Source organism: Lathamus discolor, chromosome 1 (assembly GCF_037157495.1).
Source record: "Lathamus discolor isolate bLatDis1 chromosome 1, bLatDis1.hap1, whole genome shotgun sequence".
NCBI lineage: Eukaryota > Metazoa > Chordata > Aves > Psittaciformes > Psittacidae > Lathamus > Lathamus discolor.
Genome location: NC_088884.1, coordinates 163545226 through 163562210, shown reverse-complemented (window position 1 = coordinate 163562210; position 16985 = coordinate 163545226). Strand labels below are relative to the sequence as shown.

The following is a 16985-nucleotide window of genomic DNA, read 5'->3' as shown; positions in this document are numbered from 1 at the left end:
ACCTCACACTAAACCATCCCACACAAGGCTCTGTCCAACCTGGCCTTGAACACTGCCAGGGATGGAGCACTCACAACCTCCCTGGGCAACCCATTCCAGTGCCTCACCACCCTCACAGGAAAGAATTTCCTCCTTAGATCCAATCTAAACTTCCCCTGTTTCAGTTTGAACCCTTTAGCCCTTGTCCTGTCACTACAGTCCCTGATGAAGAGTCCCTCCCCAGCATCCCTATAGGCCCCCTTCAGGTACTGGAAGGCTGCTATGAGGTCCCCACGCAGCTTCTCTTCTCCAGGCTGAACAGCCCCAACTTCCTCAGCCTGTCTTCATACGGGAGGTGCTCCAGCCCCTGATCATCCTCGTGGCCTCCTCTGGACTTGTTCCAGCAGTTCCATGTCCTTTTTATGCTGAGGACACCAGAACTGCACACAATGCTCCAGGTGAGGTCTCACAAGAGCAGAGCAGAGGGGCAGGATCACCTCCTTCGACCTGCTGGTCACGCTCCTGTCGATGCAGCCCAGGACACGGTTGGTTTCTGGGCTGCAAGCGCGCACTGCTGGCTAAATAAAGAGTAATGTTTACATAAACAGTATTTGCCTTTAAGACAAAAAGTAGTAGAAAACCCTTGTTTTCCATTATTTCAGCCTACTGAAACAATGCATCTCCTGCCTGATGCTTCCTCCAGCTCCTGACCTTTGGCAATATGGGAAGTTCACACTCTCATGTGTGACTGTTACCTGAAACTGATTGCCTGGATTTGGCAACACTTTTGACCTTATTCTCATCAGCTTCTGAAAGTTCCTGGAGCAAATAAAGCATCTTCAACTGCCCAGCTTCCCTCCTGGGGATCATACGCACTCCTCTCCGTATGCTATCCAGACACTCCTGGCTTTCCCAACTCTCCTGCCCACACACAGCTCTTAAAGGACTCAACATACAGCAAAATAACTTCTTAAGCTGTTCATAACTGTTTAGGCTATTTCACCCAAGTTTGAAACCAAAAAACACTGTTCCAAAGCACCATCAACCTCCGGCACTTTGCTCACATCAACCTAAAGGGTAAAAAGGAAATGATTCATTTAAAATAAGTTAGAAATTCCTACTTTGGGCTGTATGTGGACAATACTTCAGAATAAATCAGTCCTGTAAACCCTAACCTGGATTTGACAGTCTAATATTAAATTACGTGGCTCCATATGTGAATAAAAGAGATGCAGAAGAGCTACAAAAGCAATTAATCACATGAAATTATGTAACAATTAATTTGAAGGATGGCAATTCAAATAATGACACAAGTACTTCATGTAAAACAAAAAGTGGAGGTTTCATCACCTCACATCAAAGCCTTCACTATGTCCCATTTAGTTTAACTGACAGTTCCCATCACTGGGACGTAATTCCATTTAATGCTTTACATGATGCAGGACTGAGTTGGACACATGTTGCTTTTGGGGTCAGGCACTTGTCACTTCTGTCCAGTGGATTTTCACTGTGACTGATGGGCGGTTTGATGACTTTTGCTACCACCCTCAGCAGGTTTAATGACAACAGCGAGCTGTGTGGTGCAGTCATCACACTGGAGGGAAGGGATGGAATTGAGAAAGACCTGGACAGGCTGAAGACGTGGGACTGTGCAAACCTCATGGAGCTCAACAAAGCCAAGTGCAAGGTACTAGGTCAGGGCAATCCCAAGCACAACTCTGGCTGGAAAAGAATGCATAGAGAGCATCCCTGGGGAGAAGGACTTGGGGGTGTTGGGTGAGGAGAAGCTCCCCATGACGCAGCTTTAGTGGGTGCTTGAGCCCAGAACCCCGCTATGTGCTGGGCTGCACCCCCAGAGCGTGAGCAGCAGGTCAAGGGAGCAACAGGACAAGGGCAAATGGCTTTAACCTGCCCGAGGGGAGACTGAGATGAGCTCTTAGGCAGAAGCTCTTCCCTGGGAGGGTGCTGAGGCGCTGGCACAGGGTGCCCAGAGAAGCTGTGGCTGCCCCATCCCTGGCAGTGCTCAAGGCCAGGTTGGACACAGGGGCTTGGAGCAAGCTGCTCCAGTGGAAGGGGTCCCTGCCCGTGGCAGGGGTTGGAGCTGGAGGAGCTTTAAGCTCCCTTCCAACCCAAACCAGTCTATGACATGCTGGCAGACCCATGACTCCATCCCACCCACCAAGACGCAGAAGCAATTACTCACGTGGACAACTGCTCATGGTGTACCACTCCATGCACTGCCCGTACGGGAAGGAGGCCACGTAAGCGTTGGAGTCCACGCACTGTTTCATGTTGCTGCACCACATGCATTCGGAGCTGCCGCTCGTGCACTCCCCGCACATGGTCCGCAGGGCGCAGGGCGTGCGGCACTGCTTAGCGCTGTGGTTAGCTGCGGAGACACACATACACAAGAGTCAGCTTTCCCCCAGAGAGAAACAGGCAACAAGCCCCAAGATGGAAGGGCAGAAGATAAAAAGCCTTGAGTAATATTCAGGATGAAAAATAGTTCAGTATCATAGATCTGAAACACTTCCTCTGGGATGCGGTGATGCTGGATGGAGCTGGAGATAGCTTTTCAACAGTGAATATTAGAAATGCAGTATGTACTGCAAAATATTTCCCTCTTTATGTATCCTCCAAGTGTTAATACCTTTCTAAGGTGGGCAGGAAACAACTCAAATGGTGTATGAATGAGGTCTTTATCTGTCTGCAGTGTAAATGGTCTCCTTAGCTATTCTCTCAACCAAAGCGTTGGGATGGAATCCCACTTTCTATGTGGGCACACTGGGATGTGTTTTAAGTTATTTGATCAGTTTCACACATAAAATGAGCACTGAAAGCAGCTCTAACGCAGGAGTTTCTGCTGTGAGCCAATGCTTTATCAACCATTTCAAGCGGCTGTTCTCAGACCATAAAAAACAAGTTAAAGCTTAAACGAACCCACAGCGCTGCAAATCAAAACATACAAGGCTTTGAGGTCAGGTTCCACATCCATGATCTGCATCCTGCTCTTCCACAGAGAATGATTTAAAGTTGTGGCTGATTACATGGAATTGTAGAAATTCCATGCAATCAGCCAGCTTTCTTAGAACTTAAAGAGGTATTCAGAAATAATCAGCTACGATGGAGAGGTAACAGACCAAGCCCTTGGAAAAGAGAGGTGGGTCCAATGACACTTGAAGTCTTCTCCCCAAAGCACAGGGGTTCTTTGTCAAAGTTCTCACATTTCCAAAGGGTTTTTCCCAGTTCATTTCAAAGTTTGATAAAATCCTCCTCTGGCTATGGAGCAAGGGAAGGAAGAAGGGGGAGTTCAGCTGGAAAGTAGCTTTGATTTATTTCATTTATAAACGGGAGATTGCTCCATGCTATAATTAACCTAAATGTCACATTCAGGTATGCAATTAAGATAAAAATAATTAAACTATAATGTACGTGGAGCAGTTTACAGCTAACAGTGCAAAATTAAGATCTCCAATTCCCGCATGAAATACCTACACAAGACACTTTTCCAGAACTACTTCTCTTTGGCAATGTTATAGAAACACAGAATTACCCAAGTTAGAAAAGCCCTTTAAGCTCATCCAGTGCAACCATTCCCAGCACTGCCAAGGCCACCACTGCCCCATGGCACTGAGGCCTCGTCTCCACGCTGTGTGAACACCTCCAGGGCCGGTGCCTGCAGCCCTGCCCTGGGCAGCCTGTTCCAATGCTGAGCACCCTCTGGGGCAGGAATTGTTCCTCAGCTCCATCTAAACCTGCCCTGGGGCAGCTTGAGGCCGGTTCCTCTTGTCCCATCCCTTGTTCCTTGGGAGCAGAGCCCAGCCCCTCCTGGCTCCATCCTCCTGGCAGGCACTTGTAGGGAGCCATCAGGTCCCCCCTGAGCCTTCTCTTCTCCATCTGAACCCCCCAGGTCCCTCAGGTGTTCCCCATCACACTTGGGCTCCAGGCCCTGCACCAGCTCCATTGCCTTTCTCTGGACCCATCATGATGCAGCCAGTCTTAAACTAATGAATGGGATCCTCTTTACTCTCTATAGGACATACAAATACTTATCAGCCCCCCTGCTCCCATGGGACACACGAATTGAATCTCATCACCTGGCCTCTCGCAGACACTGCCATTGACCTCATTGATGCACGTTGCTGCCTTCAGGCCCTCATTGGAAAGCTCAGCTAAATAACCACAAAATCCAGCGTCACTTGGTTCGCTGGGAAGCCACTTGAGGAGGCTGTTGGTGAAGGGGGACATGTCTTCCCAGCACCAATAAGACACGTTGATCTTCCTCAGGCCAACCCATGGAGTCAAAGTTTTGGGCTAGAAATAAAGGAAAACAGTAGATTTAATGCTCTGTTTTATTACCTTGGGTATGAAAAGAAAATACACATCACCGTATCATGCTCATAACAACTTTGCCAGGTTAGGTATTGCAAAAACAGATGAGGGAAGTAGTTGTTTCCCAGTGCTATCAGAATTAAATGCCAGAGACAGAAAAATCCTGCAGGAAACACCACTGGTTCTTTTCCTAACTAAATTTCTTATTTTCTGAACCAAGAGGAGAGCAAATCAAACCTTCACACTGGCTGACATTAACTGCAAGTTTCATTGCTCTTTATATGCTTGTGACTCCTATAAATGGCTAGAGATAGGAAAAGAAATTCGGGAGCTACAGTTTGACATGAGGAAGAAAACTAGCTATCCCCTGTACAATTTAAATGATACAATCTACTTACTCTACAGTGTGACTGGGAGACCTCTACTTTTTAACAGCGTGTATATATGGATGGGTGGAGAGACAGAGCAGGGCAAATCTGAATTTGTGTTGCTGGTAATAAAATTCTCCATATGAGGAACTCATAACACAGCTATTGCTACTGGCAATTTCTTTTTTAGCATACTTATATTGGGGAAAGGCAGTTTAACTCTTTTGATACAGAATCCCAGACTGGTTTGTGCTGGAAGGGACCTTAAAGCTCCTCCAGCTCCAACCCCTGCCCCAGGCAGGGACCCCTTCCACTGGAGCAGCTTGCTCCAAGCCCCTGTGTCCAACCTGGCCTTGAGCACTGCCAGGGATGGGGCAGCCACAGCTTCTCTGGGCACCCTGTGCCAGTGCCTCAGCACCCTCACAGGGAAGAGCTTCTGCCTAAGAGCTCAGCTCAGTCTCCCCTCGGGCAGGTTCAAGCCATTCCCCTTGGCCTGGCCCTGCAGGCCCTTGTCCCAAGCCCCTCTCCTGGTTTCCTGCAGCCCCTTTAGGCAGTGGTGTTATTACCTATATTACAGATACTATCCCAAACCATCTATACACAGCTTATTTAAAGGACCAACTGCAAACCACAGCCTCCCTCTAGAACAGTCACAACGTGCCAGTGAGTGGCACAAGTTCACGTACCAGACACAGGCTGGATTTTAGCAAAGGCATTTTCCCACATTACAAACATTCCTTACTGATATCGACTAAAAAGAACTTACAGTCTCTTTAGATTTCCAAGGCTCTCTTTTTAAAGGACACTACAGAAGAAAAAAAGCTGTAGATTATCAGCTTTTTTCTCCCCAGTGTACTGGTTCAAACACTATTAGGCAAGGGTTGCCATGTGTCTTTAGGGATTTACACTACACTTATCTACTGGCATATCCAGAAACACCTGGAGCTGCTCGAACCACACACTTTTACTGCACCCCAGGTTTGACTTCGCCTTGTTACAAAAGATTTAACAAACAATCTTGCTTGAATTGCACCTTACCTTTTTTATGGCTAAACTGAAACCCCTCTAAAACCCCATAATTGTGGAAATGCCACTTTCAAACTACAAAGAGAATCAAAGCAGGGAATGTTTTCTTTTCAACAGGGGAATATTGCTCTTTAGTATTCAAGTACATTCTGTGGAAAGCAGCAATGCTACTGCCTCCAGCCTCATTTTTCATTAGATCATAGAATCCCAGAATGATCTGGGCTTGGAAGGGACCTTAAAGCTCCTGCAGTTCCAACCACTGCCATGGGCAGGGACCCCTTCCACTGGAGCAGCTTGCGCCAAGCCCCTGTGTCCAACCTGGCCTTGAGCACTGCCAGGGATGGGGCAGCCACAGCTCCTCTGTGCTCATCACTCTCGTAGTAAAGAATTCCTTCATACTGTCCAATCTTTCCCAATATAAAGCTCTCCCTGTTTTGTCAGCCCTGCCCACAGCATCCTTGGGACCCATGAATCTGATGTGGTGTGAAGCCTCAGCAGGTCTGCATTCTAACCCAGGCTTTCAGCAAAACTGCCCAGCATCATCATTCTTCGTTAGGGCTTTAGCATCAGCTACACAACCTGCCCTGAAAACCTCCAAACTTCTGGTGGGGACCAGGAAATCAAGAAGCATTCATTTTCTTGATGCATAAAGAGGAAGAGATTCCAATTCGCTTCTCACCGGCTCCGACAGAAAAGCACCTGCCACTAAAGCAAAGCTAAACAACTCTAAATAAGCCATGTAGCTCTGCGGTATAAGAAGCCAACATTTTACACAGCTCCTTTTCTAAGCAGAATAAACAACTTTAAATGCTTTACATGAAGCACCTCTGGTGCCCCAAAGGGACCTTTATTTATCAACTGTTGTGTACAAGTCACGAGAGGAGCCCTGCCGCAGTCGTGTATCGCCACAAGAGACGTGTGTGTGTGATTCCATTACAGATGCGATACCTTTGAGGCACAGTGTGTGTTTATATTTATCTTCCCCATTTACATTCTCGACAATTTCGGTTCAAAAGCACCCAGAGGGGATGCTGAATTTCAAAAGAACGAGCAGTCCTTTGCACTGAAGAGGCATGTCTATGCCGCACCGAGCATACAATACCACAGCAAGGACTTCTCCGCAGTCAGAGCTTAATTACTCAGGGGACAGAGAAGAGAAGCACTCACCGAAGACTGCATCTTCTGCAGCTCCTTGAGGACAAATTCCACCTTTTTCTGCGTCGTGAGTGAAGCCAGCAAAGCACCGTTGGATCTGCAGGACAGTTTGGCGTGATCATAGGTCTCCTTTGCGTTTGTGATTTTCAAGCAGGAGTTGCCAACCAAATGCCAGTTTGTTCCACAGATGTTTTCTAGAGGGGAGGATAAGAGATACAAGTGACCTTCACGACATATAAAGCACTGGAAGAGCCCTTCCATCACAATAAAACCTCCAGCCCCATCCCATGAGCATGACCTATTGGCATGCTCATAAGTATCTATGTAGGATAATCCCAGAGGAAAAGGAAAGCTGTTTAGGGGAGCTGAAGTGCGACATCAGCGCTTATCTGTAGTAGGTGGTCAAAGCACTTGTTTCAACATCAAACAGTAAAACCATTGTAGAAGAGCAAGCAGAGAAAAGCAAATGAGTATTTTGCTGATGGTTTAAAGCCACTTATTCAACCACAGTTATTAGGATACCAAGCAACAGAAGAGGGTTGATGGGCTAATCCTGCCGACAGCTTCCAACTTGCAGGATTAATCCCTATTTCATATTGAGCACAGCCATCCCTGCTACTAAAGAACTCCTTATGCTTCGGGGTTAATTATTTCCCTTACAGAAAACCTGATGGACATATTCAGTGTGAATTTCTGCAGAGCTGATGTCTAGCTCCAACATCTTGGTTTAGATTTAACAGATTGAAAAACTCTCAAGTGTCAGTTTTTCAGATGGGCTTTTTACACCTATGATCAAGTCACCCCCTTTTCTACAACAAATTAAGCAGACCAAGCTCTTTATCTCATTAAAAGATGGTTTTCTCACTCTCATGGCTCTCCTGAGAGACTGGGGAGGGTAAAGAGTGGAAGGAGCAGCCCTGAGGAGGACTTTGGGGTCCTGGGTGAGGAGAAGCTCCCCATGACCCGGCTTCAGTGAGCGCTTGAGACCAGAACTCCCCCGCCGTGTGCTGGGTGCACCCCCAGAGCGTGAGCAGCAGCTCAGGGAGGGGATCCTGCCCCTCTGCTGTGTGATGGGGAGACCCCCCCTGCAGCCCTGATCCAGCTCTGGGGCAGCAGCACAAGAGGGACATGGAGCTGCTGGAGCGAGGCCAGAGGAGGCCATGGGGATGCTGCGAGGGCTGGAGCAGCTCTGCTCTGGAGCCAGGCTGAGAGAGCTGGGCTGGGGCAGCCTGGACAAGAGAAGGCTCCTGAAGGGGAGACCTCAGAGCAGCTCCAGTGCCTAAAGGGGCTGCAGGGAACCTGGAGAGGGGCTTGGGACAAGGGCCTGTAGGGACAGGCCAAGGGGAATGGCTTGAACCTGCCCGAGGGAGACTGAGATGAGCTCTTAGGCAGAAGCTCTTCCCTGGGAGGGTGCTGAGGCGCTGGCACAGGGTGCCCAGAGAAGCTGTGGCTGCCCCATCCCTGGCAGTGCTCAAGGCCAGGTTGGACACAGGGGCTTGGAGCAAGCTGCTCCAGTGGAAGGGGTCCCTGCCCGTGGCAGGGGTTGGAGCTGGATGAGCTTTAAGCTCCCTTCCAACCCAAACCAGGCTGGGATTCTGTGATTCTCCGAAGTCTCTTCATTTTTTCCCTCTTCCAGACTAGCACACATCACACGTACCAGAGTTACCAGGGGAAGGCTTTCCATGCCCATTAAAAGGTCTTGTTTGGTTTGGGTTTTCCCCTTTCCCTATTCTTTATTAACTCCAAACGTTAATCACTGAAGATGTTACATTTATTTCCCAGCTACCGGGGAAAGAAGAAAAAGACTTACTATAGGGGGACTAATACTCTACTCCTATGATCTCCCACTGGAAACACTCTAATAAGAGAACTTTCCTTATACACTTTAGCTGTTACTCAGCTAATTCGTCCAGTATGTGCCATTACGCCTTCGCACAAGTCTACTTGCTAAAATTAAATAGCATGCATTATTAAATCTAATATCTTGCAGAAGCCTATTATATCAACAGTCCCACTTCCATCAAATGAAAAGAGAGAGATGAAATACAGCCTTATAATTATACAAATGATCACACTCCTCTTCAGACAATTGGGACTGAAAAATATTCCATCAGGTTTGACTGGAAATTAAGTTTCATATTAAAGCTGATATGATTGAACAACATTATTTACTCCAGCTTAGCACTAAATATTATGCATTTGGGGGATAAAAAAACCCAAAACCAATAGTTAAAAGCCCCAGGGCTTTTGGACTGGGTGAATCTGTTTTCTTTTTCTTATACAAATACTATCAGTACCTACCTGGTAAAGCGATGCACTCCTGATTCCTAGGTTCCCACTGGCAGTTTTGATCCATGGCACAGCTTTTACAACTTGTCTTTTTGTTACAGTAATAGGCAGGGTTATCCTTCGGACAATTGTCGTAGACAGTAATAGGAACCTACAAGAAATAGCACAGATGAGGCTTTTTCCCATCCAAACAATGCCAGTTTATAACAGCCATCCTTACTATACTAAACTTCACAGTTCAGACCTACAAAGCAACCCACGTATTCAAAAGCTGTGACACTGGGCACAGGCTGTGCTCTGTATCCAAGGTATTCCCCCAAGCCATCATTATGCATTATCCTTACCAGAGCTTCTACAAAAGGGTTAAGTTTTTCCTTAAGGAATGCTAATAGCAAACCCAACTAAGGTGCCTTACTGATAACCACACCATCATGAAACCTTCACTTCTTCCCCTACCCATGGCCATCCTCCCAACATAAGGGGAAGAATCCCACCAAAAGCCCTTGGACCAACTCAAAACCAGTTTAGAGCTAGAAATAACAAAACAAGGGTCAGAATACTGACAGATGGACATTTACTATTTCAAATTCATTTGCTACAGAAGAATTAGAGAGCCTTTACCTGTTCCTCTGTGCAGTTGTTCTGTATTGAGACGCACTGGTCAGTGCACCATTGGCAGTTGTTTGTATTGGCTGTACAGCTATAGCAGTCTGTAATCTGATCACATTTTTCACTGTCTACAGCTATTAAAGAAAAAAACCTGCATGACCAAAAACAGGCATTTCCTGACAGAGCAATAAGAACTTGATTACATCCAGCAAAAGATACAACCAAACAGTAGCGCCTGTGGATTTTCCGTTATCAGCTACTTGGTAAATCAGATGCTCTCATGTGATTGAACTGATAGAAAAGCACATTCATTTGCAGCATCAATCAGTTTTAGTGCCTGAGGAGCAGTAAACCACCACCACAAAATGCACCAAGATATGTAAGCATGTTCAGGCAATGCCCATGCAAATGATGCCAGAAGACAATCCACAAGGAAAGTGAACATCTCTCACCATGCTGCAGCAAGCCTGGCCTTCGATTACATGCAAAGCCTGAACTTTCCACTTCATCCTTCCAATGGCTTATTGCCTGTGTATTGTGAAAATCTACTGTACGTTGAGAGCCCATCAAAGCAATGTCTCTTTACATCAATTTCTATTAAATAATTAAAGGCTGTCATCTATTCCGGCATCAAGGTTCATATAATTCAATTCGAAGCAAGGAATGCACCAGGATAAAGCATTGAGAAGTTATCTAGAAATTGTCATAAGGGAGAACACAGGAATTGGACCTTAAAACAAGCGTTCTTTCTGTATGTCCTTATCCTTATAGTACCATAGAAGAAAAAATAAAGTAACTTTTTAAAACGCTAATCCTGCTGTCTTGAAGAGCACAGGATAACACTGCAGGACCCAAATCATCCTCCTTTGCCCCATGGTGCCCATAAGCGAATTGCTGCCTCTCACAAGGCCAGCTCTTGGAGCAAACATCTACAGAGCAATGGTCCAAGCTTGATTCCTGACTGATGATGTCTGTTTAGGATGGGAAAGTAAGTACAAGCAGAATGGTAGCAAACAATCTAATGAGCAAGCAGCTTCAGGAGGAGTGAGAGATGGAAACCTATCCACATCGCTGCAGGCACTTGGTCAGAGGAAAGTCTCCCAGGGCATGTAAGGAAGCACAACCCCATCATCTTACACTTGGTCTGATAATGGCATACAACCAATATAGGGCAGAATTTGGGAAAGAAAAGGACCCTACCTGCCTTTTGGAAAGAGGAACGTGGCACATACCTGGCTTGGGAGGACAGTCTTCAAAGACCTTTTGCTGCTGCTTTACGGATGCCATTTCCCAGGGGATGCAGTGAGGGGGGACTCTGACCCACACACATCTGACACCACGACCTGTTCTCACACAGGCTGTTTCGTTGTCAAAAGCTTCACATTTCTCAGGTGTGTACTTCAGGATGTCACTCAGGAGGAGGCTGTTGAAGCCTCCAAACACGTACATGGTGCTAGACAAAACAGAGGGGATAAGAACTCACATCTATGTTTGTAGACCACGCGCTGCTCTGGGTCAATGCGATCCAAGGTGTGAGCAAAGTGGTTTACAGCACTCCAGAATGTATAAATCCAAATAAACAGCTCGTGGTTAAGGAAGACACTAAAGGAAAGGTCAGGCAAGTTCCACTGTTTCAGAGAACCCACAAAGTCTCAACACAAGGGTGCTGCAACAGAGTCGAGCCTATGCGAGGTCATGGACCAACCCTCCCCATCAGCCAAAGCTCTGAGCGGCACCTCATCAATGTGACTATACACGAAATGCTGCAGGAATGCAAGATCCTCCTGCAGAGAACAGCGGCAAGAGAGGGAGGAAGGCTAAAAACGAGGGAGATGGTTTCACACCATTAAACCAGCGTGCAGAAACTGTGACAAAACTACTCGGTGCTGTCACATCTCCCTACGCCACTGTGACAAAAGCAGTTATTTTCACGGCTCTTAGACACAGAGCAAAGAGTCATTGTGACAACCAAAAGAAAAACCAAAACACCACCAAACCCCAAAACCAAATAGTACTTAGGGGAGGGGAAGATGGGGGGTTTTAAGCCTTCTTTAGTATCCCAACTGCTTCAGGCAAAACATCAGATTTCGTTAGTTACACAAAAATGCCACCCAAAAAGCCTCTGTGCATCCATGTTGGGGAGGGACTCTTCATCAGGGACTGTAGTGACAGGACAAGGGGTAACGGGTTCAAACTTGAACAGGGGAAGTTTAGATTGGATCTAAGGAGGAAATTCTTTCCTGTGAGGGTGGTGAGGCACTGGAATGGGTTGCCCAGGGAGGTTGTGAGTGCTCCATCCCTGGCGGTGTTCAAGGCCAGGTTGGATGAAGCCTTGGGTGGGATGGTTTAGTGTGAGGTGTCCCTGCCCATGGCAGGGGGGTTGGAACTGGATGATCTTGAGGTCCTTTCCAACCCTAACTATTCAGTGATTCCATTCTATTCTATTCTATTCTATTCTATTCTATTCTATGTTTGTAATATGCACATTTAAAAGAGAGTGAAGAAGAGTTAGTGTACCTGAAAAGAAAGGGTTTGCTTGAATAATAAGTATTTATTAATATGATTTTCATCCTATTTTCAGATCAAAAGAACTGATGCAAAGGCTTAGCTGTCCTTCATGGAAGTAAATGTATGGCTGGTATTCAGTACACTGAAACAAGCAGGTAGTGAGTGAGTTTTCAGAAGCAAAAAAGAGTATCTAGAAGCAAGCCCTCTTTTCCAAGGCAGTGACAGTTATCTGCCTGGCTTAAACTGAGCTTTAAATAATGTTAAGTGAATTACAGGAAGTATCCTCAAAGGATAAAGGAACCAGAACGAAAGACTCCTACGAAATATCACTCCTCAAGCTTGGTTCCACAGACTCAAACACAGTAACAGATGTTCAGCTGAAAGCACAGATATTATTACAGTGATGTAATGCTCAACAACAGAAATCTCACCTATCATTTCACCTAAATGAACCTCACATATATGTAAAGAATGTACTTAAAGGTACCTCATTCACCTAAATGTACCTCACATGAATGTAAAGAAGAATCACATAGGATAAGCTATGTTAAGTGAAATAGGGACAGATGAAGAAAGCATGAGGGAAGATAAAAGTTGTCACTGCAGCTAATAGAGAAATATGAAATAAATGAAAACAATTATAAATAAAATTATGAGATATACAAGGAATAGAAATATGGAAAGAAACACAGATTTTAGAAAGAACTGAGCTGAAACAATTTAGTCAATTGAAGAAGGGCTGACAGGAACACCTAGGTACTAAAGACATAACAAGAGTGAAGATCTGGGAGCTTTGAGAGAGGTTTGCAACAGATCCAGTCTAAGTGCTACTGATTGACATGCATACATTCACTCAGGGATGAGAAATGCCAACAGCTCACAGCTTGTTTGTGACCTTACCTGTTGTACAGCACAGCAGAATGTCCAAACCTGTTCACATCGTGATGGAGACCTGGGCGAGGAAGGACGTGCCACCGATCACATGCTAGGATGAAATAAAAGCTCATGTCAGAACAGTTTCTCAGTATAAGCCATGACTCAACTTATGTAGCACATTTCTTCCTGAAAGATCCCAAAATACTCGGGATCTTCTGCACTTGGGTCACGACAACCTCATGGCACACTTCAGGCTTGGGGAAGAGCGGCTGGAAAGCTGCTCAGGGAAAAGGACTTGGGGGTGTTGGTCAACAATAGCTGAACACGAGCAGCTTGTGCCCAGGCAGCCAAGAAGCCACCAGCATCTTGGCCTGGATCAGCACCAGTGCGGCAGCAGGGCTAGGGCAGTGATTGTGCCCCTGCACTGGGCACTGCTGAGGCTGCACCTTGAGGGAGACATTGAGGTGCTGGAGCGGGGCCAGAGAAGGGCAACAGAGCTGGTGCAGGGCCTGGAGCCCAAGTGTGATGGGGAACGGCTGAGGGACCTGGGGGGTTCAGATGGAGAAGAGAAGGCTCAGGGGGGACCTGATGGCTCCCTACAAGTGCCTGACAGGAGGATGGAGCTAGGAGGGGCTGGGCTCTGCTCCCAAGGAACAAGGGATGGGACAAGAAGAACCGGCCTCAAGCTGCCCCAGGGCAGGTTTAGATGGAGCTGAGGAACAATTCCTGCCCCAGAGGGTGCTCAGGCATTGGAACAGGCTGCCCAGGGCAGGGCTGCAGGCACCGGCCCTGCAAGTGTTCACCCCCCGTGGAGACGAAGCCTCAGTGCCATGGGGCAGTGGTGGCCTTGGCAGTGCTGGGAATGGCTGCACTGGATGAGCTGAAAGGTCTTTACCAACCAACAATTCTACAATTCTACTTTAACACCTATAGAGAAACCGTGCCACCCACCACCAAAATGCAGATCTTGAGTGAATCAGTACACAGAAGCTCTGCGTTATCTTCCTTCGCAAGGCAGAATGCTCAGTCCTCACCCCAGCTGCCACAGTGTGACAAAAAGGGATGGATGCAATGGCTCTGCTCCATCATCTAAACACCTCATCAGAGGGAAGTTCCAGGGCACTGTGATGAAGGGGTTATTAGCTTTTTGGCAACCACATGTAATCAAACAGCATTGGCTTGAGCTGATTTTCTTCATTACTAGTGGAATTTTTCACTGTGTAACAAGTTCAGGTTGTATCTGTTGCTATGTGATTTATTTGCAGTTTTGCCCCAAACCAGCATCACTGAGAACAGAGACTTATCTGGTTTATTTTATTTTTTTCCTTTTCTGTTGCAATTATGTTCCTAGAGGGCAGAGATCCGTGTTTTTCAAAATATTCTTCACTCATCATGGCTTTAGGATTTGTGGTTGTTTTTCTTTTTTAACATAATGCGAGATTATTCCACCCTTTTTCTATTAGCATAACATTTCTAAGCTCTGCTTCATTTTTGACTCGGTTTCTCAGGTAATTTCTTCCTTTAGGCAGCAAGGCAAAAGAAACAACCTAAGAAACATATAAGCCACTGAGCAATCAAAGGAACAAAAGCAGGAGAAGTCAGTCTAATTCCGATCACTTAAACTTTGGGCAGTGCATGGGATCACCTTGGTGGCCAGTACCCCGGAGGCAGGTGTATGCAATTCATGCAATTAGAATAGAAAAGTCCATCTGCTGTAAAGATCTGCAAACCCTCAAATACTCAAAAAGATTCTTTAATAGAATCATGGAATCCCAGACTGGTTTGGGTTGGAAAGGACCTTAAGATCATTCAGTTCCAGCCCCCCTACAATGGGCAGGGATGCCTCATGCTAGACCGTGTCACCCAAGGCTCCATCCAACCTGGCCCTGAACACCGCAAGGGATGGAGCATTTACCACTGCTTCTGGCAACCCACTCCAGTGCCTCACCCCCCTCACAGGAAAGAACTTCTTCCTTATATCTAACCTGAACTTCCCCTGTTTCAGTTTGAACCCATCACCCCTTGTCCTATCGCTGCAATCCACGATAAAGAGATAAATACAAGATGAAACTGTTGTGCCATGGACCAAACCTCTAAGATAAAGAGCTTCCAAACCCAAACTAGTACATAGAGAGGGCAAAGAAAAACAACCTCTTTCATACTGGAATGGGTTGCCCAGGGAGGTTGTGAGTGCTCCATCCCTGGCAGTGTTCAAGGCCAGGTTGGATGAAGCCTTGGGTGGGATGGTTTAGCGTGAGGTGTCCCTGCCCATGGCAGGGGGGTTGGAACTGGGTGATCTTGAGGTCCTTTCCAACCCTAACTATTCCATGATTCTACGATTTTTGTCCCTGTTTAATCAGGTAAAACAACCGACCCCAACCCCTGATCCAGCAGAAACTTCTGTTCAAGAGGGCTGATAAATAAAGACAACAGAACCCAGCTGGCTGGATTTAATGTAAATTGTGATGTCGAACTCCATTTTTAGACATCATTTGAGCCTTTCTCAAAGAGTTAAACTGGGCCCAGCATCACTCTTGAGACGAACATGCCTGCTTCCAATTCTTAACAAGAGACCTAAGCAAAATTGGACGGCAATTTGCAATTTTATATCCATTAAGTTGTGAGTTATGTGAGGCCAAGAAACATATTTTTTTGGATTAACAGAAGGCCTGGAATGTTTTGCTTTCTAAGCTTCTTCCCCATCTTTAACTAAAGCTCAAGTATCGGAAAAAAGAAGTCTGAAAGTACAAAGAATCCTCTCCTTCCTGACTAAAGGGTTAAGCCAAGCCTAAACCTTACAATGCCCAGGATTTATTAAATATGCTGTTCAAACAGAACACATCTGCTATGGAAACATCCAGTTTGTCATCACAACTGAATTTTTGATGGGGTAAATAGAAAAGTTTTAATTTCCCTCCTGTGGGGAGAACAGATCATTATACAAAAGTATGGCCACTACATGAATATTTCAAGCTGAGGTTAAAAAGAGAAAACAACATAAAGTAAAAACTTGTTTAGAAATAAGAAAGAATGGTTATTTAACCCACAGAAACTGCATTCAGAAGTTATCTTAACATTCTGCCTGTGAAGTATAGAGTCACAGACTGGTTTGGGTTGGAAGGGACCTTAAAGCTCCTCCAGCTCCAACCCCTGCCACGGGCAGGGACCCCTTCCACTGGAGCAGCTTGCTCCAAGCCCCTGTGTCCAACCTGGCCTTGAGCACTGCCAGGGATGGGGCAGCCACAGCTTCTCCGGGCACCCTGTGCCAGCGCCTCAGCACCCTCCCAGGGAAGAGCTTCTGCCTAAGAGCTCAGCTCAGTCTCCCCTCGGGCAGGTTCAAGCCATTCCCCTTGGCCTGGCCCTACAGGCCCTTGTCCCAAGCCCCTCTCCAGCTTTCCTGCAGCCCCTTTAGGCACTGGAGCTGCTCTCAGGTCTCCCCTTCAGGAGCCTTCTCTTGTCCAGGCTGCCCCAGCCCAGCTCTCTCAGCCTGGCTCCAGAGCAGAGCTGCTCCAGCCCTCGCAGCATCTCTGTGGCCTCCTCTGGCCTCGCTCCACCAGCTCCACATCCATACTCCAGAGCAGGACGCAGGACTGCAGCGCACATGGCTGGGTCCTGGGGAGTTTCTCTTCCACCTTCTTTTATACAATTTCATCTCTTCTTTTCTTCATCTTCAATGCACCTTCTCTAAACTCCAAATTCACAAATAAATGCTGCCCTCTTCTGGCTTTTCAAACTCACTGAACCCAATCCTTCCAAATAAAATCTAATCGTTTGGCTTTAAGAGCACTTATGGGGATATTTGTGCTTATAAAACAAATGGACATTACAAACAGCACAGCCAAA

General features: G+C 46.5%; 1 protein-coding gene across 1 annotated transcript in view; it reads right to left on the bottom strand.

Annotated features, from left to right (window-relative positions):
- The window catches only part of ATRN (attractin), a 181212-nt gene that overhangs the window by 92477 nt on the left and 71750 nt on the right, over positions 1-16985 (bottom strand). Inside the window, 7 exon segments of the mRNA XM_065662241.1 lie at positions 2183-2368; positions 4077-4293; positions 6873-7054; positions 9162-9300; positions 9771-9892; positions 10991-11211; positions 13167-13251. Coding sequence (XP_065518313.1) covers positions 2183-2368; positions 4077-4293; positions 6873-7054; positions 9162-9300; positions 9771-9892; positions 10991-11211; positions 13167-13251 — 1152 coding nt within the window.